Consider the following 25,647-nt stretch of genomic DNA (forward strand, 5'->3'; position numbering starts at 1 on the left):
GCAAACGTGTAAGAGAACCTCAAAAGAAAGTGAAAAGGAAATTTTTACAAACATGGATCAATACAAGAGACAGCTCCATAAAAGAGAATTCACTTCATGTGTACGCAGGGCTGAGCATGGACCCGGCCCACCCAACCCGATTCAACCCAACCCAAAAGGTCTTGGGCGGGTCTGATGGATGCTCGGGTTAGGATCCGCCAAAGACTCGGGTTTATTTCAAGTTAGGGTCAACCCGACCTAGCCTATTAATATTTTTTTAAAAAAATTTGGTTGAATTCATTTTGGTATTTCAACTTATGAATATAAAGCTCATAAAATTCTTAAATGAACAATTAAAAAGAGAACAATTTCCTATTTTCGTTTTGCTGTCATGCTTTCCTCAGTTGCTTGTGCTAGCTTTTGTAAGCTTTCTAAGCCTTGTTGAAAGCTTTTCATTCTCTTACTATTTCTTTTAAGGTTGTATTACTGTGGTTTTTACTCAAAAATAATCTTCTATCTTTTCTCTCCAAAAAAAAAAAAAAGAGAACAATTTAAAATAGAACTAAGTGAAATTTAAAAAGCTATTAATTAATTTATAATAGAAATTAGAAACCAAAGCCATAAATTTGGTTGAAAATGCATTAAAACGAAAATTTCCTTTATTACAAATAGGAAATGAAACTAAATAAATTTGTTTAAATGGAAATAAATTAATGTATTTAAGGATATATGATATGTGTTTCAATGTATAAAGTATTTTAATAAGTCAAAGAAGGGTAAAAAAGGTAAGAGCAAGTTAAGGAGTAATATTTCTTATTTATGGACATGTATTTAAGAAAAAACATTATGATGTTATATTCTGAATATGATCTTCTAAAATAATTATTCCTAATATATTTTTTCTTCTTAACTTAGAATGTTTCATAAATTATTTGCCAATCATAACCATCTTTTGAAATTTTCCTAATGCAAACCTTTTAAAAATTTAAGTTACCTTTTGAGTCTTGTCTTCTTCAATTAAATCTTGATTCCAAATTTGAATCCTATTTTAAATTTGGTCATTCATGACAGGTTAGGAATTGGCTAAAGTAAGCTACTAACTTTTAAGTCAAACTTAAATTAATTAATTAATGAGAAGATCAAGTAGTCTAAATGTATTCTAAAAAAATTATCCCTAATAGGGATGTAATTATATATGCTAATTTCCTTTTTTTGCTTTTACCAAAATTGAAGCTTTAATTAGATCAATTGCTTTTTCGGATTAAGAGATGTTATGTTCACAATATTTTTATAATATTTTTTCAACAAATCATAGGTGGTTAGTTGTTATTGGTTTAAATTTGAATATAACACTAAGATGACTTTTTTGCTCCAACAATAAAAACCAGTAACAATCTGCCACTTAGGATTTGTTGTAAAAATGTTGTAGACATATCATTTCTCTTTCGGATTAGTAGGTTGCTAAGTTATAGTTTTATAAACTTGTTTAGTAAATTAATTGGGAATAAATATTTTGTTGAGTCGGGTCGGGTTCTTATCTGGAAGACCTGATTTTATCTGGTTGGGTTACAGGTGGCCATGAACCCAACCCGATCTCAGTCCTATTTTGGTCAGCTCGGTTTATTCGACTCTCTAGTCCTTTACTTAGCCACCTAAACCAAAGTTTCGAATTTCAAAGGAAGAAGACTTGTATTCGACCAACTGGGCTATTTGGATCCACTCGTTGGGCTTTAGTTTGGTCAGATTTGGTTGGTTTGGTTAGGTCCCTAGCCTGCTGGGTGACCTTAAATGCTACACACATAAATTATTATACAACATTTTTATAAACTGCTAAAGTGGCTTTAGTGTTTTCCAAATAATTATTGGTAAGTAATAACATGACATTAGTGGTGGTACGGGACTAGAATTAGTAATAATTTGTCACATCAATAGTAATAACAAATAATTATAACAATAAAAAAAAACTAATAGAAACATTATTAAAATTAGGATGTAGCCCCATGCATATATATGAATACAATTAAAAGAAATCACAATTAGGCTCTCTGGTTTGTACACCCAATAATTCATTTGCCACAAAAATTAAAAACTTAGATGGATACATGGCAAAAAATTGGATTCCAATTTATAATTTAATTAGATTTGAACTGTTCGATTTTTATTCTCAATAATTAATTTTGTACAAAATTAAAAGTCCAATTAAAATCTGATTGGATTTTCTTGAATTAACATATATAGATAGATTAGCCTCTAAGCATGCACGTAACTCTTCTATTTTTTGTGTAAAGGTTAATAGTGTTCATTCATCATAATTCAAAATTGCTACATTTTCCAATCAAAAAAATATATAGGGATGTGATGATATTTATTCCAAAAATTATTTCTCACACAAAATTCATATATCTTATCATACCCCTAAGTATTTTTGTAATTGAAAAATGTAGTAACTTCGAACTATAATAAATGAGCACTATTAACCTTTACACAAAAGATATAAAAACCTTTAAGCATGCGTGTAAGCACGTGGTCAAAAACTAGTTTTTAAAAGAGAAAAAAAATTATTATGTAGACGCAAATTTATTTATTTTTTACATTGGTATTTTATGAATTATCAATAGATATAGCCTAATCATCGATGGATCGCACATGAAAAAAAAATAATAATAATAATAAAATCAAAATTTTAGTACTGTATTTTTTTTTTCAATCCTCGAGTCGAGTACGGGTCAGCTCCAAACCCGATCCGACCTCTCAAATTTTATTCGCTTCCGTGCATGTCTTCCACATTTTTTTTCTCGTCCACTCATCCACTCATTCCAAAGCAACCCTGCGCTTTGGAATTTCGCCTCAGATGTTCCAATACCGAAACGAGCTTATTGGTGGTCTGCGATTTCAAAAGGTGCGATTTTGGAAATCTTACCAGACCCCCAAAATTGAAATGCGCTTTGGGATTTCAAAATCGCACTTTGCGATTTGGAAATCTTACCTGCGTTTTGACATTGACGACGCACTCCAACAACAACAGGTTATTTATTCTATTTGGGTAGTAGACTAGTTTATTTGATTTTTCTAGTGGATCCTGATTTGCTTTTTATGAATGAATGTTTCAGTTAACGTTATTCTATTCTATTCCACTAGATTGATTTTCAATTTCACCTTGCCAAAAATCTAATCTTTAATGCTAAGTTACATATCATCTATTTCAGCATCGGTTTCCGAAAAACGATTTATGCACCAATTTTGCAGAATCAGTTGCTATTTATGTGCTATGAGAATTATTAATCTTCAAATTGCAACCTTTAGTATGAAATACACGCTTCAATTGGTCTCTTTCAGTTTCTCAAAAAAAAAAAAATTGTTCTTTTCTTCAGCCAACACTGTAAATGCACAAGAAGAAGAAGAGGACCAGATTGTTCCTATACAACCACAACCACAACCCGAAGAAGACAACGAAGCCGACTCTTCTTCCCAAAACGACGACGCACTCCGACAGGTTCTTCCTTAACTTTTTCTGTTGGATCTCGATTCTGCTTTCGGACACCTTTTATGATTTGATTCAGTTAAGGATCTTTGAAAATGTTTTAACGGACCATCTCAAATACTAAGGTTGTGTAAATTTAACGGGATATGTTACTTTACTTTAACCATACCACAGGGGCTTTATATAGTATTATTAAATAAATAAATAACCCTATTTAGAACAATTGCAAAGTTTGTAGTTTTATTCAGGTACTCATCTTTTAGATTTTTGTTTTGGTTTTGGTTTTGGTTTTGGTCTGAGTTCTCTGTGGAGAGGTGAGGTGGGTTTACTTTGTATTGTTGTGCTCTGTGGTTACAGTAGGGAGTTTTAGGGCAAGATTTTGGAGTCTCATGGAAAACATGGTTTGCTGTTTATGCATAGTACGGGACCTATAGATCTTGGATTTAATGGCTCACAGTTCACATGGTCAAACAAAAGGGATGGTCTAGCAAATGTGAAAGAGAGACTTGATAAGGCAATGTGTAGTAATGAGTGGCAATGTCTTTTCCCAAAATCAGGAGTCAAGAACTTTCACGCAAAGGTAACTCTATTGTTGCTAGGAAATCTTCATAAAGCTTGTTCACATTGCTTTATTGCGTTGTAGTCTGAGAAATACTTGTTGTATCCATTATAAACTCAGCTCTCAGTTGTAACAAGCACTCGTATTTTGACTTCTAAATTATGTATGGATTGTAAGCTGCTAGTCTTCAATTTTAAAACTGTTGGATTATAGATTTACCCTAGTTAATTAACCAATTACCCAAGTTGATCAACTTGGGTAATTGGTTAATTAGATTAAATTACATGCATTTACTTGATTGCTAAATATGTTCATGATTTACACTACTAATTACATTTGCTGGAATGGTAAGCAAAAGAACATATATGCATTTTTATGGGGGTGGGGTTATTTAGTAGAAGTAAATTTAAGAAAATCACGACAACCACAATGACAAAGTTTTTGATCCTCAGTAAGACTAATTATCAAGATCAAGACACTCTAGAAGCTTAGTTTAAGATTCAATGTATGAATTGAGAGGTAGAAAGAGATCTTTTTTTGGGTGCTCTAGAAAGTCATGAGAGAGTATTATGATTATCTTTATTCCTATTCAAAATTGGAGAATCTATTGCTTAGGAAGAGTACACAGTGAAAACCCATGTTCCTGGCCTTCAGAGCTGCCTCCACCAGAGCTTCTTGAGCTGCCCCATAAGCTGAGTTTGCTGCACTACTAGCTACACCATAGAAAACTGGATCCATAGACTGCCTGTTGGTATCCGAATATTTGGTGAATGTGTCCTGGTACCTGCAAGAGAGATTTTGAGCAGTTAATATCACTTCCATGGGGTTAGGGAGTTTGCCTTCATGGACCACCAGATTTCTGTGATTCCAGATAGTCCATAAGGTAGTAAAGATGGCTTGAAGATATCCCATTGATTCAGCCTCCAATTTTTTTGTCTAACAAATAAGTTCCCAATCCATTGCTACACTGTGATATTAACTAGATCAGTAGTATGAACTGCTAAGAGAGATCCATGCCAACAGGCTCTTAGGGCCCTTTAAAAAAAAAAAAAGAAAAAAAAAGTGGAGAATCTATAATGACTACTCATCTCTTAGGGCCCTTTAACAGCTGTCTTCAGTTATTGCAACCCAAGGCTGCTTTGTTTCCTTCCCCACTTTCTCTGTAGTCCTTGCACATTGTGTCTCTCCTACTTCCCTCAATTATAGCTGTGTTTGTGTGTGTGGAATAGTCTTCTTGTACTTATAAGTTATCAATAAGTCTAAAGACACAAAAATTTTCGCGATTTTATTCACAATCCCTGAGGTGGATACATGTGAAATATACGTTGCTTCGATCATGCTTTCCAAGTCAGCACTCAGTACTAGTAGTAAAAAAATATTGTGAAAATTTGTCTGTCCCGAGCATTACTCATAAGTTACTAGCATTCTATATTTCTTTACATTAACACGTATCTTTTGACTTCACTGCCTATTGCAAACAAAATCAAAGGTATAACAAGGAAAGGCAAAGTCCAAGGACTGCCTGTAAGAAAATTGGTGCTGATAGGGACCAACTAGGCAGCCAGCTTATATTCTAGCATACATTGGTTACAGACACTCACTCACCTTTTCTTGTGTTTGTGTATTCACATTAGAATGATCAACAAAAAATGAGTGAGTGACTCTGATGATATGCAGCAAGAGTGAATTCCCATCACACATGATGGGCTGGCAATGCTTGCCATATACTCAAAAGTAGCAATAAGTGAAAGGTAGTGATGTGATTTCACTCCCAACATGCATACGAACATGTCTGTAACAGTTGAGATAATTGGAAATACTGAAAAGAATTTCTCATTATTCATGTGAAGGCTCCTTCTATGACTACAAAGTGGCACTGCCTTTTACTCAGTCATACCTTTAAAGTCACTGTTGGATGAATTTGCATTCGACTTCTTGAACTTTGCCCACATTCGCACTGCCACAGAAGATATCTTGATCTTTTTTCTCCAAAAAGAATTTATTTGTAGCTGCCCCATCCTAAGAAAAAAAATATATATATATATATAAATATATATATATATATATATAAATAAAAAAATACACATACACATACACATACACATACACATACACGTACACGTACACGTACACTTACAAAAATAAATCTTACCATGGTATTAGCAATCAGTGGAAAGTCAAATTCCAAAGGGCCATCAATTGGGGCCATGCCATCTATGGCCAAGTAGAGTAGAGTAATGTTCCTATTGCTAATCAATGCTGGTGGGCTTAATTGCCTCATAAAAGTAATCAGGGCCGTTCGTTCTTCACAATTTTTGCACTGAATTATATATAAAAAAATAAAAAATAAAAAAAATAAAAAAAAGAAGAAGAAGAGGATTTTAATGAAATGACAATTATGTAAAAAGCAAAATCACACTGCGAAATGAAACGGCAATTCTAACCTCATAAAATTGACAATATCGTTTCTTGCCATATTTCACAGTGTCGCTATCATCACTGCAGATGGTTACAAAGCACGAATTTTCTCCACAGTTTTCACAGAGAAGCTTTTGGATAGGAAATGAAATGCGTTTAAATCAACGTACAAAGAAATAAAGAGACGAAACTTTTGGAAAGTAAAACAAATTCATATAAATCAATGTAAAAAAAAAATAAAGATACCGAAAAATACGTATAAATCAAATCAAGATTCAAGATGACCATATACATAGAAATAAAGAATAATACCTTGATTTTGAAATCTAACGAAGATGCAGACCATCCGCCCTCCACGGCTGGACGAAGGTTTGTAAGCCCTTGCATGTTCACCTTCGCCTGCATAGCATAGACAGGCCCTCTTCGTAGTGATCGTAGCATAGTTCTTGTCACTCGTTCTTTCTTCTTTCGGCGAATTCTTTCTTTCTTTCTTTTCCAAATTCTCACTGTTCTTTTTTTTCCTCAAATTTTCACTATTGTCACTTCAGGTTATGCATAAGATGGATAACAAATTATTGTTATTATTACAATAGACATGTTATCCCACAAAACTTTCATAACAAATGTTAATTGGCAGGTTGTTATGGATGGGCAAAAAAGTAATTAAAGTTGTGGATTAAAAAATTTGAATCCACAACTTAAATTACTATGTTCCCCACTCATAATAACTTATCACCTAAGATTTGTTGTGAACATAACACTCATTTTATTATTAAGAAATACTTGAAAAGAAAAAACAACAAGAGACAATAAAACACCGTCTTAGACAATAAGACACATCGATTTTATTTTTATTTTTTTTATTTTAGAGAATGACCTACAACTAAACGTTGGTTGAAGGTATATGGGGAGTTTTTGCATGAGGTGCACAAAGTCCAATCCACATGAGTCCAAATCTTCTGTTTTAAAGTTTTTATTGGTGAAGTATTGAGTGGATCAGAAAAAGTGGGACAAAAAATTTGGACTCTTAATCAGATATGTTTGAAGGATTGTGGTATTTTAAAGTTTAAACCACGTTAACTTTGGAAAGTCTCCTAAATCAATATGTAATCTAGCAAAACCCTATCTGATTTCAATAAAAATTTTGACAACTTGAGGTTCAAGAAATAGATAGTCACCGCGTCAGGGTTTCTTATTATAATTGAATTAGGAGATATTGAGGCGGCAAAGGTTATTATATATATATATATATATATATATATATATATATATATATATATATATATATATATAACACAGTTTGGTGTGGTTTTGCAAAGAGAGCCGAAACACAGCCAAGCCAAGGAGAGAGAGAACAGCACTTGTGAAAAAGAAATAAAGAAGGATTTTTTATTTTTGTAGCTGTGACGTGAAGATCTCAGGTCAGCTTTGGGTGATAATATGGAGGTTTTTGGAGGATTGATTAAATATTTTGATTGGTTTTCTTAATTCACACACTGACACAAGACTAGATTGAAACCCAATTTCAAGCCAACATTTTTTAAAAGCCCTAGAGGTTATAGTTATTTTATTTTATTTTATTTTATTTATAGGAGCTAGAGTTTATAGTTGTTTTAAGCTTATTACCTTTTTGTCGATTGTTATATACTTATATGTGATATTGTCTTTCTTTTTTCTAATTAAAAATAATGACAATCAAACAGATAGTATAGAAATCTTAAAAAAGATACAGCCATACAGGTTAATATTCACAACAGCGATCTTTATATGCATTTTGAATTGCATATTAATTGGTACAATGGATGACATGGAACATGCTAGAACAGCTAGATTTAATAGGTGCTTTTTTTTTTTTTAATAATTATTCTCAAGGAAAAAAAAAAGGAAATTTTTTAAGAGGGAGTGATGCCCATCAATTTTTCTATTACTTTTGTTCATAAATAAATGAACACGTTTAATGGTAGCATAAATTTGTAAATTTGTTACCTTTTCATATCATAGATATGGTACGCATTTGCATCTTCAGATTTTGGAATTATTTTTATGACTAATATTTGGCAAATTAAGCAGGAGCAGCCATTGATCATAATGGAGCACTGAAGAAGAAATTTGTTCAATTACATGAATGACGGAGTTGGTACCATGGACCGAATCTCAGAATTGCCTGAAGTCATCATCCATCATATCTTGTCTTTCCTTTCCACAAAAGCTGTTGCAAAAACCAGTCTACTTTCCAAGAGATGGAAAAGTTTTACCTTATCATTCCCTGTTCTAGATTTTGACGAGGACTACTTTCAAGATATACCAAAAAATGAGATGCACCTACCGTATCACAATTGGAGGATAGATTATATGCCATTTAGGCCAAAATATCCAGAATTTTCCGCCAGAGAAGATTTGATGCATTTTGTGAATAAATCCATACTAAAATTCTATGAGCACAAGATTTGCATAGACACTTTCAAGCTTCAGGTGAGCTTTACTAATACGGAAAAGGCTCTTGTGGACAAATGGATAGAATTGGCGGTAGAGAATTGTGTCAAAGTGCTCGAAGTCAGTGTCAGAATGAAAAATAGAATGAAGTATATTTTGCCACAAATAGACTTTTCTGCCAACACAATAACAGTATTGAAATTAACAGGGTGTAAATTGGAGCATCCCATTAATTTGAAGAATACTATAAATTTCTATTCTCTGAAAGAACTGTCTTTGCGACGCGTTTATGTAGTCGAAGAGATGCTTCAAAATCTGATTTCTTGCTGCCCTTCAATTGAGCATCTCACTCTTATTTATTGTTTGGGGTTGAAAAAATTTCAAGCCCTCAAACCCCTGAAATATTTTTGCATTTACCCGGAAGTTGGACTTCAGTCGGTTTTCGTTGAAGGATCAAGCTTTAGATATCTTCGTTATGATCATCCTACTGGGCGGTTGGGTGAGATCAAGGTGAATGCTTGTCAAAATCTTAGAGAGTTGTACTTAGTCAGTGCAAGTATCACTGATCAGTGGCTTTATGATCTCAATGCAAAAATGCCCCATCTTCACTCTTTGACCATACATTCTTGTGATATGTTGGAAAAGGTTCATATTTCAAGCCATTCGCTCAAGAGTTTTACATTGATTGGTTGTCATAAGCTACGGGAGGCCGAGATTGATACCCCTAATTTACAGGATTTCATAGTTGCTATTGGTGCTAAGAAATCTTTTCCTAAATTGTCTTTTAAGAGTGCTCCACTTCAAACAACAGTTAAATTTTATCTTCACGGTGGGCTCAACACTGATTGGTTCCTTGAATTGAGGAAATTCCTTGAAAAACCGATCCAGATCATGACCCTAACTCTGAATGGGCAGGTACGTCTAGATAAGCTAGAGTTTAATTTCCTTTTGTTATTTTGGTGACTTACAAATCTAAATGTTTTTGCATCTTGTCTTGGTAATGAAGGCTACATGCAACTTGGAAGAATTCATTCCGACTACACCCTATGACCTTGAGCTTCTGAAGCTACATGTATCGTCATCACCCACAAGTTATTCAGATTTTGTCGATGGTTTGCTCTTGACTTGTCATCCTAAGACTTTGTTAGTCACCTCAAATTCTGATTCCAATAAAAACTTCGCAAAGGTATATGTTCTTCTTTTTTTCTTCTCTTCCTTTTTTATTTATTTTTTATTTCTCTCCCCTCCCAAAATAATTCCTTTTTTTTTAATTTTAATTTTTTTATATATCAGTCCATAGACATCGTTGAGGTTTATCGAGTTGTGCTTCTAAGAACAGTTTATTCACATTGTTTTTCTAATTACTTCTCGGAAATTAATTAGGTTTAAATAGCTTAGATGCACTTGAAATGGTTCACAGTCCATATGCTGAATTCTACTTTGATGATGGTTACTTACATCGTTTGCAAACATCTTAGCTCTGCATTCCAAATGGTATACCATCTTTGGTTACGTTTGGGATATAAATGGGGATGTGTTTGAACTTTTAGCACAAATTCTGAATTTTTTTTTTTTTACTATTAAGTATCAACTACTTTAACGCTTAGTCACTTATACTTTATATGTGTGTGTCTATATATATACTAGTGTGTAACTTCACACATATATACGGGTATAATTAAAAATAATCATTATTATATAGTTCAATATATACATTTTTTTGAGGAAATGTTCAAATTATATATGGTATTAGCTTACCCATTTTTTAAACCATACATTTATAAAATATTTAATGGTTTCTCATTATTTATATATGATTTAGAATTTAATTACATTTAAACTCTTTGGTTTTTGTATCCAAAAATTCACTTGCCTCAAAAATTAAAAAAAAAAATTAGAGGTATACGTGGCACAAATTTAGACTCTAATTGAAATCCGATTTAGAATATAATTTAATTTAGAATTTTCGATTTTTTCATGACACATAGCATAAAATTAAAAGTCCTATTGAAATCTAATTGAATTTTATCTGAGTTTTGGTTTTTATTTATATTGAACTATACTTGAATTATATTAACTACTCTCTACTTGAATTACAGTACTTATGTGGTAGATTATTGCATAGAGAAGATTCAAATTGTTGCTGCTCTACTGGGATCCAATGCTGGTTGCACGGCTTAAAAAATGTCATAGTTGAGAAATTTGGAGGAAATGGAGTTGAGATGCCTCTTGACCAGGATACCTTATTTGATGAATTGGATAAAGAGAAGGAAATTCATTTTAAATTATTGTGGTAACCATAATAACAATAACATAGTGAGATAGTGATGTTAGACATGAATTTGGATTAAGTGATGCATAGTTAAATTTTTGGTATTATTCATGAGGTTTTATTGTTTTTAATATTATGTATGGCTTCTGAAATGAGATTTCATAAATTCTAAGGTTTAAAGAAAGCTCACTGAGTAGCTTTTCATACATCATAAGCAAATACATTGAAAGTGCTATAAAAAAAATATATATATATATATATATATATATATATATATTTAAAAAGTCAAGGAAATAGATAATAAAAAAATAAAAATAAAATTTAAGGAAAGTGGAAGTTTGTCACTACGGTCTTCTAGGTTTGGCCTTGATTTGATTATTTTCTTTCCCTTGTTAGCTGATTAAGGAAACTGGCATGTAAACTCATGCAAATGCACAGATATATTTTAAAATTAAACACAATTTTTATTATAAAAATATAAATAATTAATCAAAATGTTAAAAAAAAATAGCATGTAACATATGCATACACATGGATACATTAGAAATGAAACACAATTTATCTTAAAAATATAAATAATTAGTTAATTTTTTTAAGTAAATGTAGTTAGTCACATGTTAAAATTCTTTCCTAAATTTCATACTACTTATGATAACTTTTTTCCTAATTTTTAATAAGATAGAACATGTAGTGAACTTTGTTGTGTGGTGATTTTTATTGAGTATATGTGATTGGTTTTTTTTTTTTTTTTTTTTGGAATTTTATAGTTCATTAAAATTAGAGTCTTAGTATTTTGCACCCATTAACTCACTTGGCACAAAGATTAAAAAACTTAAGTGGATAATTACAGTATGATCCCTATATAAATTTAGACACATGGGGCAAAATTGGATTCCAAATTTCAAATTGTAATTGGACTTTCGCTAAATTTTACTTATTAATATATGAGTTAGGTTCAAGTCACACCATCCAATATTTTTTAAGTAGATGCGAATTTTGATAAATCTACCATTAGATTACATTATTTTTGTATGTTCTCCATGTTTGCAAAATTTCAAAGTGATTAAAAATTAATAGCCATGTCATCAATCGATTATTTAAATTCAAATTTTTGTAATTTAAAATAATGAATAAAATATGAGTTTATAGATCAAATGGTAAATAACATTCAATTGACAAAAAAATTAGCATGAATGTTAAGAACATATAGAACATGTAATTCAATGATAGGATTTTCAAAATATGAATTTTATATTAATTTATTGGGTGGTGTAACATTGCTTAGAGTTACACATTTTCTACACCATTAGATTTATATAAATCTAATGCTCAAAAAATTAAACTCATTAATGTTGATTACCATCCCATTTATTATCCCTTATTTATGAATTTCCATATTTGTCTCTACTACTCCTAAAATGTGCTCACATTCTCTCTCTTCTCTTCTAAGTTTGTATCTTTGAATTTCATGGTGAGCTCCCATGTAGAATATAAATTTGTACAAAACTTACAATGGCAAGATTTTTTATTTTTTTTTTAGAATCAAACAGTTGCAGGACATTATCCAATACTATCAAGCATCTCTGTGTAAATATTTTTTTCAATAGTTTAAGACCTTGATATATTATGACCCAACACTATAAACTATCAAGGATATTCCCCAATAAAATCATAGTAGTGATTGGCGGCCAAATTTGGAACCTTTGGATATGATCAACGTCAAAGATGCTCAACGCCAATCAATTGGGGAAATAATCCTTCGTTCCACCTTCACCAAATCACTAGAATCACTACTATGAATTTGTTTATTTCAATAAACACAAAAATTCAGGATAAAATTGCAAACTAACACCAATCCTTAAACAATTTTGTTAGTTAGCAACGTTTTCAAACTATTTAGGAAATTAACATCTCGAGCCTAAGCAACTCGATTTCTTTGTTTTTCCACTTGCAATTTTTTCCCTGGCTTTGCTTTCCTTCTTCCTTCATTCTTTTCTTTTCTTTCTCCATCTTTCTGCTCCCACCATACCACTACTCTTCTCCTTTCTCAAACATCCAGCGTGTTCTTCTTCTTCCACTCTCATCTCTCAAACTTCCAAAGCCCCAAGAACAAAACCCAAAACGAAAACTGATTCTTCCAAACCCCAAGAACAAAACCCAATAAAAACCCCAGAGCTGATCAAATCGGATCTTTTCCTCCAACTCTTCTTCTTCTCTAAAAATCTAGCGTGTTCTTCTCCTCCACCGGAGTGACGGCGAGCATCAACGCAGCTTGGGTTTGTGATTGGGTTTTTGGTCCAACTCTGCTTTCTTAAGCTTGCTTGGGTTTGTCTCAGGTTTTGATTTTTGGGTTTTCTTGGAACTTTTCATAGAAATCGAGTTTTTGATACTCGATTTGCTACAGTGAACTCGAGTGATACATACTTGAGATGTTAGTTTCCTAAATAGTTTACAAATGATGCTAACTAACAAAATTGTTTGGAAATTGGTGTTATTTTGTAAAAAAATCAAAAAATTCAAAACATAAAATGAAAATTTATCTATATCTACATAAAAAGAAAGTAAGATTGAGTCACTTGATTGGCTTCTCCTCTCTCTCTTTTTTGAAGTAAGATTAGTCATTTAAATGAAAATCTATCCAAATCTACTCATTTGCATAAAAATTTTAAAAAAAAATTGGTATGCATTTTTGCCGAAACAGGAGGTTTGGTTATCTTGGCCTATCAAACATAATTATTTTGCACAAACCAGCCAAGAAGTGTTGAGCTGAATGATATAATAAAGATTTGTGACTTGCTCATACCCTTTTATACAGCAAATATGAAATATGTAAGGGTAACCATATTGATACATAAACACCATGAATAATTCTAACTACAAAACTAACACATAATCACATGAGGAGAATATAATTATATTTAATTCTAGGCTTCTAGCTTTGGCAGAAAATTACTTACTAGGAGCTATGTGGCCAACAGACCTGCATAATAAGCCATTTTTTGAGTAGATGGATATTGTTTCCTTCACATTAGCATTCTCATCACCCCTTTAACCAGCCTTGCAATTCCAAAATCAGTTACCAAAGCTGCCAAGTTATCATCAAGAAGAATATTGCTCGGTTTTAGATCACAGTGTACAACTTTAACTGGAGAATGATGGTGAAAGTAGGCCACTTCTTCAGCAACATCACTGCATATGCTCACTAGCTGTATCAAATCCAGCCCACATTTCAATCCATGGCTTGGGTAGAGATGCCTCTCCAAGCTTCCATTCGACATCAGTGGAAGAACAAGAGCCTTGAAGTCTGGCCTACTGCAATTTGTGATTATCCTTACTAAATTCCTGTGCCTCTTTAGGACTTGGCATTCTCTCTTAAAGCTCCATTGACTTTCTCTAGCCGTCTTTCTATCTAGAACCTTTACAGCAATTATTGTATTATCACGAAGAACTCCCTTATAGATATGACCAAATAGACCTGAACCAATTAGGCTTGAAGCACTAAACCCGCCAGTGGCTTCATTGAGTTGCCCATATGAGATTCTAGGGTGCTTGAGGTCCATGTCCCCTTCATTGAATATTTCCAATTGTGATTGGATTCTTGACCTTTGTACAAGGCAGTACCCAAATATGCACAAAATGAGAATTGAAAATAATGAGAGAAGAATCAACAAAATAAGCATAAGATGCGAATGTCTATTTAAGCACTTTGGCATGCCTTCTATTGAGCCACAAAGGCCATCATTTCCAAGGAAAGAGTCTATGGTGAGCAATGAAAATGCTCCCTTGTTAGATACTTTTCTAGAGATTTTGTTGAAAAAGAAGTTCACATGCTTGAGAGTAGAGGACGTCTGCAAAGATTGCGGTATCTCTCCAATCAATTGGTTTGAAGACACATCAATTGCTTGAAGATAAGGCAATTGCCCTACTGAAAATGGAAGGGAGCCTTCTAAAAAGTTATGTGAAAGGTTGAGAATTTCTAGTGCAGTGCAGCTTTTGAGTTGTGTTCGGATTGTGCCAATGAGACTGTTATAGGGTAAATCTATAGCTAGCACCATGTCCATTTTACTAAGCTCTCTAATGGTAAAAGCCCATATAAGTGATTGCTAGACAAATTCAAGTATAACTTCAAGCTCCTCAACCCTGCAACTTCACTAGGAATCACCCCAAAAATCTTATTGTGAGAGAGGTCTAGAATTTCTAAATTGACACTTTGGCCTAAACTTGGTGGTATTGTTCCTGAGAGCTGGTTTTGGTAAAGTGTTGGGGACATATTTTTACGTAATTGGCATATCCTTTGACAAAACGAACTTTACTTGTATTTGGGTAAATCTAAGTAGGTTCAAGATGATCATTACAAGTGGTTAAATTGAAGACATGAAGATTACTCAAGAACTGCTTAAGAAAAGTGCAAACTGCAGGTCTCGATACCTTCTCGACAGAAGCTCGATCTGTCGAGATTCATTAAGGCTCGACAGATGTCCCAATCGATCGAGCTTACGGGTTTCAGATTATAGCCAGCAACGTTTTTACTCTAAAAGGCTATTTGTTTATGAGTTTGTATAATTCTTATTGGACTAGGAAAGCCCAAGATTTGTGTAAACGTATTTGGCATAGGAGAGCCCATTAAAACTCCTATTTAAAGGAGGTGGAAAAAGAAAAATCTAACCTTAGAGAGTTTCATAAGGTTTTCTTTTTAAAACCCTAGCCTCCTTCTTCAGAAGAAAGAGTTCTTGCTGCGTTTCTTGTACGCCTTTAGGTTTTGTAACCAAGCAAAGTCTCTTGCACTAACATTGAAGATCCTATTGGTGTTTCTATGTGAAGCTGCTACAAATCAACTATAACAATCAAAGGGTTGCTCTGGAGTTAGTCACGTACTAGGATTTGTGCAAAGGAGTAAGCCGCGTATTGGGATCTGCGCATCAAATTGGTTAGTCACGTACTTGGGAGCCGTGCATTGAAAGGAGAAATTGTCACTACAAAACAAGTCCAATTGGGTATTGGGGTAAGGGTTCAACTGTAGGTTGGTAAGATACTTGGGATTCCTTTACTTGTAACTATTTGTTGTGATAATAGTGGAATTTCGAGAGTGGTGACCTTAAATTCACCCGGTGGAATTTTTGCCGTGTAGGTTTTTCCCATTCGTAAACAAATCATCGTGTCATTTATTTTCCGCTGCATACTTTAGTTTAATTGGTGATTTGTTTATGCTACCACGCGCTTTGCATATTAATTTGATTAATTAATAAACTTGACTAATTAATCAATTAATCCAACACAAGAGGTAAATACGTTTGTGGCCTATCATAAAGCATGAGTCTTCTTAACTAGAGAAGGTTTCCAAAGCTATCCGAAATTGAACTCGATAGCTTGTTTCTCGATTAATCTAGAAGACCTAGATGGGGAATGTTGCCAAGAGCTGACGAAATCTCACCCTAGAGTGAATTATTAAACAAGTAAACCCTCTCTAGCTTTCCCATCTGACATGGTTCAAGTGGGATTGAACCATTCAATAAGTTACTCAACAAGTTTAAGCGGGTAAGATTTTCAAGGTTTGAAATGAGAGGGGGAATAAAGCCATAGATAATATTCTCATCAAGATGAAGTCGCACAAGATTGGTAGAAAGATCACCAATAATGGGAGGTATTTTCCCACCAAGGTTATTTCTTGCCAATTCGAGTTCTAGAAGGTCAGAACGATTTCCTAGGGAAGCAAAGAAAGGTTCAAGGTTGTTGTTACCATCATGACTAACAAATCTATTGTAGGACAAAGAGTATTTGTAACCTTGGCATTTTAAGTACAATCTCTGATGGTAGCTGTGTGGAATTTGAAAGGGCTCGTGGTACATGTCGCACAAGCAATGGCGACTCCAGGAAATTTTTTCAGGGTGTTCCTCAACAAGCATAAATTACACAATCTAATAAAAAGAAAATTTTATATATTGACAACAACAACAATAAAAAAAAACACGCAAATACATAAAATTTACAATTGCCTTCTACGAGTTTTCATATTTTGAAATCGTTGCATGATAGTCTCATTATCAATGCTACAAACTACATCTTTTTCAATATACACAACCAAGCAATCATTTATCCACTAATCTCTCATTCGATTGCGTAGTTCATTCTTTATATATTTCATTGCTGAAAAACTTCTTTCTACTGTTGCAATAACAACTGGAAGGGTCAAAGCTAACTTCACAAGCAAATAAACTAATGGATATGTCTCATGCTTCTTTGTGCTCACTAACTTTTAGCAAGTTTCCTAACTCCTTGAAGCTCTAAAAAGAAGCCATTGCTACACATATAAAAAATGTAATTCTGAAGTTGAGAGTCAAGTGCCAAAATATTTGTCTCAAGAAAATCAGAGGGATACAACTTAGCTAGACGTATCAACTTTTCCTTATAGAAAGCCACAAATGAATTACTTTGATTCAAGCAAGCCATACAAAGTAGCAAATCGGTATTCGCCTCAGAAAAACGGTTGTTAAGCTCTTGAAGTTGCATATCTATGACTGTGTAGAATAGCTCAACATGATAATGATGTAAATTTGTATTTTGTTGAATGTTGCATCGTGGCCTCCCACTAACTACAAATATTTCATTCATGTTCAAGATAGAAATATCATGTGTGGTACAAAATGAAGACACTTCAGTCAATAAAGATTTCCATTCATCATCTCTCATTACTTGCAATCGTTGCTTAGACACTTTAACAAGATCCATAGCATTTACTATATCCTGATTTTTTTTTTTTTTTGCAATGCTATTGACAACTCATTTGTGATCCCTAAAATATTTTTCATCAAGTGTAGAGCAAAGACAAATTCAAAACATAGAGTTAATCTCATAATAGATCAAGCTTCAACTTTTTGGTCTGAGAGACCATCTTTTTCAATAATCTCAAATAAATCAACAACAACAGAGAACATCAAAATCAAGTTAAGAATAGTCCCATAATATGATCCCCAACGTGTATTACCAGGGCGTTTAAGATTTGTCTCTTGATTCAAACCCTGCCCACTTCTACGTACAACATTCTCTAAATCTTCTTTAAATTTGGCAAATTGTGTATCTCAAAAAGCATCATGTCTATTACAAGAGCCTCCAACAACAGTTACTAAATTACTAACCACATAAAAAAATTCAGCAATGCTAACGTGATTTTTAGCAACGGCAACAAGTGTCAATTGAAATTGAAGAGCAAAACAATGGACATAAAATGCTGACTTATTCTCTTTCAAAATTAAAGCTTTGAAACCATTGATATCATCTTTCATATTACTAGCCCCGTCATAACCTTGCCCGCGTAGGTTCGATAAACTCAAATTATGTTCACAAAGTAAACATTCAATAGCATATTTGAGTGACAAAGCGATGGTACTTGCTACATGTACAACACCAAGGAACCGCTTTATAATAATTCATTTTTTATTCACATAACGAAGAACGAGGGTCATTTGTTCTTTCACTGAGATATCACGTGACTCATCAACTAATATTGAAAAGAACCCATTGTCAAGATCCTTGATGATGACTTTGGATGTTTCACGTGCAATTGCATTTACAATGTCTTTTTGAATATCAGAGTGGGTAAGCTTGCAATTTTTCGGAGTTTTTTGCAACTTTTCATTGATAGATTCATTATTATCTCCCAAAAATTGTAGAAGCTCAATGAAATTTCATTTATCACTTGAACCTTGAGATTCATCGTGACCACGAAAAGTAGGAATGGCAACGGGTCGGGTTCGGGCCGGGTTTTTGCATACCCGGACCCGACCCGCGGGCCAAGACCCGAAACCCGGACCCAGCCCGATTATTAATCGGGTTTTTTTCCCGGGGCCCCGTTTATCTTCTTGGGCCCAAATCTAGCCTAACAAAAATTTTTTTTTTTTGAAGCCCATTAAATTTTTTCCCTATATTCAAGCCTATTTAAGCCATTTAACATGGCCCAAATGCCAAAATTTGGCATTTAGGCCACATTATAGGGCAACCAAATTAAACCCAATTATAAGTTAATCATAAATCAATAAATCACAACTAAGATTTTAAATCAACAAATCACTTAAAAAGCTACAAAATAAATCCCACAAGTCTAGAAAATTACAAAATGTCTTATCCTCCAACTAACAAATGAAAAAGACTAAGAAATTCTTACAAAATGTCTTATCCTCCATAACCGGGTTTTTATCCGGGGCGGGTTTCGGGTCGGGTTTCGGATTTTTTTATAAAACCCGGACCCGACCCGAACCCGCTTCAGGTTTTTTTTTAAAAACCCATACCCGACCCTATTCTTTATCGGGCCGGGTAAAATCCGGCCCATTAGGGTCGGGCCGGGTCGGGTATCCGCGGGCCGGATCTAAATTGCCATCCCTAACGAAAAGCTAATTCCTGGCATAAAAGGAATCTTATGCAATCAACTATTGCATTTAATTGAACCCGATATTCAAATTTATTTTGATTTGATTGCGTAACCAAAACACTTTGAATGTGTTGGTTTTCATTCAGTAGATCTTCACTTTTCTTGACAGCTTAGTTATGAGCACTATTAACTCCTCCAACATGAGAATCTAACTTCACAAGTAGATTCCAAAATTTGAATCCCTTCGCTACAAAAGTCTCACCTCCTCCTTGCCCAAATAGGTAGCAATAAAAACAAAATGCCACATTCTTGTCTATACTATATTCTAACCATTTTCTATTTACATACCATTCGGCTCTAAATCGACGGGGCTTTCTAGAAAAATGTGATACAAGGTAATCATGAACAGGTTGACAAGGGCCTTTTGTTAAATAATATCTTCTTATTTCATCATGATTATTAGGATGGTAAGATGATATCTTTTGTCGTAGCCCAGGATATGAAGGAAGATTTTCTAAGTTAAAGTCAACACAAATTCTCTTAGAAGATGAAGATAAATCTTGCACAGAAGATGAATCTAGGGTACGTAGTTTTCTTATCAAATATTTGTCTATAATTTTAGCAAAAGAATAAAACAATAAACTATAAGTTCATTTGAAATATTAATAAAATTATTAATTGTTGTTGTTTAATTGTTTCATTAATTTGTTTGTCTTTATAAACTATAATTTGTTATATTGTTGTTTCATTAATTATAAAATTATTAATTATTATTTAGCTTAACATAATTTAATTTGTTTGTCTTTTATAATGTATCGGTTAATTATACTGCTTTAATTATTATTGTTTAGCATAACAATAAACTATATTGCTTTAATTTATTTGTCATTAATTATATTGCTTTAATTTGTTATATTGTTTACACTAAAAGAGCCATTGATGTGCACATTACACATCCCATCTGCAACACAATAATTAAAGCACTAAAACAGTGTAATGTGCAGCCCCCCACCCCATGTGCCCATCTACCCCCTCCCCAGTCAACACACAAGCACGCCTCATGCCTAATGCCCCCTGCCAATCAGAAAATTTCACAATCACACATTACACTAAAAGACAATTAATATCTCACCAACACCAACACCAACACACTACACACACCAAAACCAACACCAACGGATAAGATAAACTGATAAAGCCAAATTCAAAAAGTCAAAAAAGACAAAATATTAACAAAGTTAAAGACTTAAAGTTCGGCCAATGAGCCAATCACAAACAGACTCACAGTTCAAGAATCAAAAGAGTAAAGAGAGAGAGTTAGTCTTATTAAAGAATAAAGAGAGAGAGAGAGAAAGAGAGAGAGAGAGAGAGAGAGAGAAGTTAGCTTAGTAAAATGAAATACCTTGAAGGAGGGAGCACCAGAGCAGCTGAGCAAGGAAGCCTGAAGGCTGAGGCAATGACGAGGCGACGAGCAATCTGCCGATCTCCGTCCTCTGATGAGGGTTAGCGACGAGCGACGATGACGCGGAGGGGCGAGCGAGCGACAACGACGATCTGGACTGGGCCGATCTCCGACGAGCGAGCTGTGACCGATCCAATCTCTGTCTGTTGGCTTGAGGCTCAAGCGGCATCGCTCTGAGGGACTGAGTTTAGGTTTGCTTTAGGCCTCTAGTGGTTTCTTTTTCTTTTTCTTTTTTGACAAAGCCTTTAGTGATTTCTGATTTAGACCTTTAGGGACTAAGGCGTTGGCGCGTTGCTCTTTTTTTTTTTGGAGAACCCGTGGGGTTGCTACCTCTGTAATCTGTTGGGCTTGCCGTGGGCTTGGCTCTGTTACAATTTGTTTTTTTTTGGCTTGAAAGTAGAACATTGTCATTTGCATTGTTGTAGCTCACTCTTGCCCAGTTGTAAACGTGAACATCCGAAGAGTTCCAGTTCTCAAGGACGTTTCCATGGTCTGAAACAATCTATGACATGAAAGAAAGCAGTGATACTTTGTCATTCATTAGCTGAGAATTTTGCTCACCAAAGACACCAAACAAAACAACAATGACCAAATATAGGAGATTGTACATGGAAAATTTACAAAAACCCATTGTGGTATTGATTTATAAGGAGAGGGAAAGAGGCATGTGTGTTCAATGTTAAGAAGGAATTTTAATGCTACAAAAAATTTGAACCCTTTGGGAACTCTAATATTTTGTGCCTAACTGCCGTTGAAGGAGGAGATGTACTTATAGCCGCAAAACAAGTTTGGAACTATGTAATGTCACATAAGCAACGTTAAGACTCGTGTAGCAAATGCAATGGCGGTGTACATGTAAGCACTTGCCCACACACCCATTGAGAGTAACAAGTATCACACATGAATAAATCTATAGCTAGCACCATGTCCATTTTACTAAGCTCTAATGGTAAAGGCCCATATAAACGATTGCTAGACAAATCCAAGTATAACTTCAAGCTCCTCAACCCTGCAACTTCACTAGGAATCTCCCTAAAAATCTTATTGTGAGAGAGGTCTAGAATTTCTAAATTGACACATTGGCCTAAACTTGGTGGTATTGTTCCTGAGAGCTGGTTTTGATATAACAGGAGTCTTCTTAACTGGGGAAGGTTTGCAAAGCTATCCGGAATTGAACCTGATAGCTTGTTTCTCGATAAATCTAGAAGACCTAGATGGAGAATGTTGCCAAGAGCTAGCAGAATCTCACCCAAGAGTGAATTATTAAACAAGTAAACCCTCTCTAGCTTTCCCATTTGACATAGTTCAGGTGGGATTGAACCATTCAATAAGTTACTCGACAAGTTTAAGAGGGTAAGATTTGCAAGGTTTGAAATGTAAGGTGGAATAAATCCATGGATAAGATTCTCACTTAGAATAAGCTTTACAAGATTGGTAGAAAGATCACCAATAATGGGAGGTAGTTCCCCACCAAGGTTATTTCCTGCCAATTTGAGTTCTATGAGGCCAGAACAATTTACTAAAGAAGCAAAGAAAGGTTCTAGGTTGTTGTTACCACCATGGCTAACAAAGCTATTGTAGGACAAATAGAGTATTTGTAACTTTGGCATTTCACGTACAATCTCTGACGGTAACTCTCCAGTTAACATATTAGACTCCACATCCAGCCATTTAAGTCGTGTGGAATTTGAAAGGGCTCGTATTATATGTCCCAAAGCCTATTAGACCAAAGCAAAAGAATCCCCAAATCTTTAAGCCCACATTCATTCTTAAAGGGGATTTCTCCACTTAAAGAATTGTTAGAAAGATCTATGTACAGCAAGGATAAAGACCCATTACAGAAAAGTGATTCTGGGATTTCACCTTGAAGCTTGTTACTTCCCAAATCAAGATATACCATTTTGTGAAGAAATCCCAAGTGGTAGGGAATTTTCCCTTCAAGAAAGTTCCATGATAAGCAGAGTTGTTTAAGATGAGTGAGAGAGCCTAACTCTTTTGGAATAGGACCTTCAAAGAAGTTCACTGACAAATCAAGAATAGCCAAGGAAGAAAGATTGGCTAGTGATGGCGAAATAGTGCCACTTAGCCATGTTGCATTGAGAATAAGCTCTATGACACTGTCACGTGCTTTGTTGCAGCTCACTCTTGCCCAGTTGCAAACGTGAACATCCGAAGAGTTCCAATTCTCAAGGACGTTTCTAGGGTCTGAAACAATCTCTGACATGAAAGAGAGCAATGCTGCTTTGTCATTCTTAAGCTGAGAATCTTGCTCACCAAAGACACCAAACAAACCAACAATGACCAAATATAGGAAATTGAACATGGAAAATTTACAAAAACCCATTGTTGTATTGATTTATAAGGAGAGGGAAAGATGTATGTGTGTCCAATGTTAAGAAGGAATTGTAATGCGATTAAAAATTTGAACCGTTTGGGAACTCTATTATTTTATGCCTAACTGCCGTTGAAGGAGGAGATGTATTTATAGCCACAAAACAAGTTTGGAACTATGGCATGACACATAATTAAGCAACGTTAAGATTCGTGTAGCAAATGCAATGGTGCTGTACATGTAAGCACGTACCCATTAAGAGTAACAATTATTACACATGACACACCCATTGTTGCACACATTCCTTAGTTTTGAAATTTTTTAATAACAATTTAGATTGAAATCATATTTAAAAAAACACGATTTTGAAGGGGTGTGTATGAAGTTGTTAGATTTGTGGAGCCTAGTTTATGTTTGATTCGAATCATGACACAATCCGATATAAAGTATTGCGGTTTTTTGATGGAAGATTTTCTAAGGCTTAGTTGGCCCAAGCCTAAAAATTTTTGGCCAGTTTTTAGCTCATTATGAATCCTCTGTGTGTGATATAAATACCGTTATTTCAAATTAAAGTTTTGTGTATTTTTTCAAAAAGAAAAAATGTACTGCTGCATATTGTATTTTACCTTGAAAATAATGAAATCACTGCATGGACATAAGCAAATTACCGAACCAAATAATTTCTCGTTTCATATGATTGCCTTGTGTGTGTATTATTTTTCTTATGTTTTTGCCTCTGATATATTTAGAAATTCGTTTCTATTCTCAAAAGGAGTATGTACAATTGAGTGTCTCTAAATTTAACCAATCATTAAGACAATATTGTGCTTTGTGAAACATGTGGGTTCCTTCTTCTTCTTTTTTTTTTTTTTAATTGAAGCATAGAAGAACATGGGTTTCTTTCTGAGTGGTGAGTTTGGACTAATTTAGTGGATGATGTGCTGTTTAGGAAGATAATGTAGCATAATAGGCACGCTTAGGGACAGTGATTTGGCATTAATTGGGGGTATTGGTTTTGGCACAATTGTCATCTGAGAGTGATGTGTTTTAGCACTACGTTGATGTCAGTTCGGATGTTGATCCATACCTTATTTCATTTAGGTATCATGCATTGCACTCACAAAGATGTAGCACACCATGCAACTAACCTACTGAAAGAGATTGATGTGGTGTTAAAATTAGAAGTAGAAAACTAACTGTAAGGACAAAAGACAAAAAGGAAAACTAATTAAACACAAAGTGCAGTTACTCTGAGGTCATAGTTTTTTTTTTTTTTTTTTTTTCATGATTGTTAATATTCTCTGAGTGATTGTATAGTTGTATGCTAGTTGATAACAATAATCCTCCATGACCCCTTATTGCACGCATGGTGCGTGTGCATATATATAATTTTGGAGTTGGATTTAAGAATAGGAGAAGATCACAAGAAAAGGGATGGTTGGTGGCTCGATCTTTCTTGCAAAGAAAGAGTAAGCCCTCTTCATGAGATCGATCCTCAGCTAAGGACACTCTGATGTTAAATTGATGCTCTGGTTTAGGTATTCTAATCAATAAACAAGACATCTCTCAAGATTTTTTCACATATCTCTTCCCTAGGGGTGAAACACCTTTTTATATCTACTAAATTTATCTATTTCCTACCTAAAAACATCACCTAAAACCAAGCTTTTCAGAGTATATGTTTGCCTTTTCAACATATGAATAAATCCCTTCCTGCCTTTCTATTTGATAAAACATGTACACAACAAATTACATGGGAACAATTTTTCCCCCACTTCTTCCCCACACACAAAAAATAAAAAAGGTTCAAAGAAAACTCTTGATTTTGCATCCCTAAGATGACCTCTTAAAATTAGCTCCTACAGCAAAGAAACATTTGCTGCAAATATTTCATCTGCGTCTATCTCCCCTTCAAAAAATCAACCAATGTAGTAATATAAATTTTCATTATGGAAAATTTCAGCCAACAGCCTCCTGAGCAAGCTGCATGCCATAGCCTTCAATCCAAAACCAGCCTGTTATGCTATGATTTTAATCACTATATCAGGACAAAGAAGTCTAAGAAGGGTAAAAAAGGGTGGAGCAAGTTAAGGAGTAATATTTCTCATTTATGGACATATGTATTTAAGAAAACAAATTATGATGTTATATTCTGAATATGGTGTTCTAAAACAATTATTCCTAATATATTTTTTCTTCTTAACTTAGAATGTTTAATAAATTATTTGCCAATCATAACCATCTTTTGAAATTTTCCTAATGCAAACCTTTTGAAAATTGAAGTTATCTTTTGAGTCTTGTCTTCCTCAATTAAATATTGATTCCAAAATTTGAATCCTATTTCAAATT

General features: G+C 34.0%; 1 protein-coding gene, 1 long non-coding RNA gene and 1 pseudogene across 3 annotated transcripts; 2 read left to right on the top strand and 1 right to left on the bottom strand.

The window, feature by feature from the left end:
• Positions 1-2,707: 2,707 nt before the first annotated feature.
• LOC142607686 (uncharacterized) lies at positions 2,708-4,218 on the top strand. 2 transcript variants are annotated; one of them, XR_012839367.1, is made up of 3 exons: positions 2,763-3,004; positions 3,351-3,472; positions 3,818-4,218. It is a non-coding gene; the product is annotated as an uncharacterized LOC142607686 (long non-coding RNA). The 2 variants fall into 2 exon arrangements; XR_012839366.1 differs by having other exon boundaries at positions 2,708-3,004; positions 3,351-4,218.
• Positions 4,219-8,519: 4,301 nt separating this feature from the next.
• LOC142627756 (FBD-associated F-box protein At5g56380-like) lies at positions 8,520-11,253 on the top strand. Its single transcript, XM_075801668.1, has 3 exons — positions 8,520-9,785; positions 9,877-10,056; positions 10,970-11,253. Exons 1-3 carry the CDS (start codon positions 8,559-8,561, stop codon positions 11,165-11,167), a joined length of 1,605 nt encoding a protein of 534 aa, XP_075657783.1. The 5' UTR covers positions 8,520-8,558; the 3' UTR covers positions 11,168-11,253.
• Positions 11,254-14,091: 2,838 nt separating this feature from the next.
• LOC142635561 (putative leucine-rich repeat receptor-like serine/threonine-protein kinase At2g24130) lies at positions 14,092-23,310 on the bottom strand (annotated as a pseudogene).
• Positions 23,311-25,647: the final 2,337 nt, after the last annotated feature.

Source organism: Castanea sativa, chromosome 1 (genome assembly GCF_040712315.1).
Source record: "Castanea sativa cultivar Marrone di Chiusa Pesio chromosome 1, ASM4071231v1".
Lineage (NCBI taxonomy): Eukaryota > Viridiplantae > Streptophyta > Magnoliopsida > Fagales > Fagaceae > Castanea > Castanea sativa.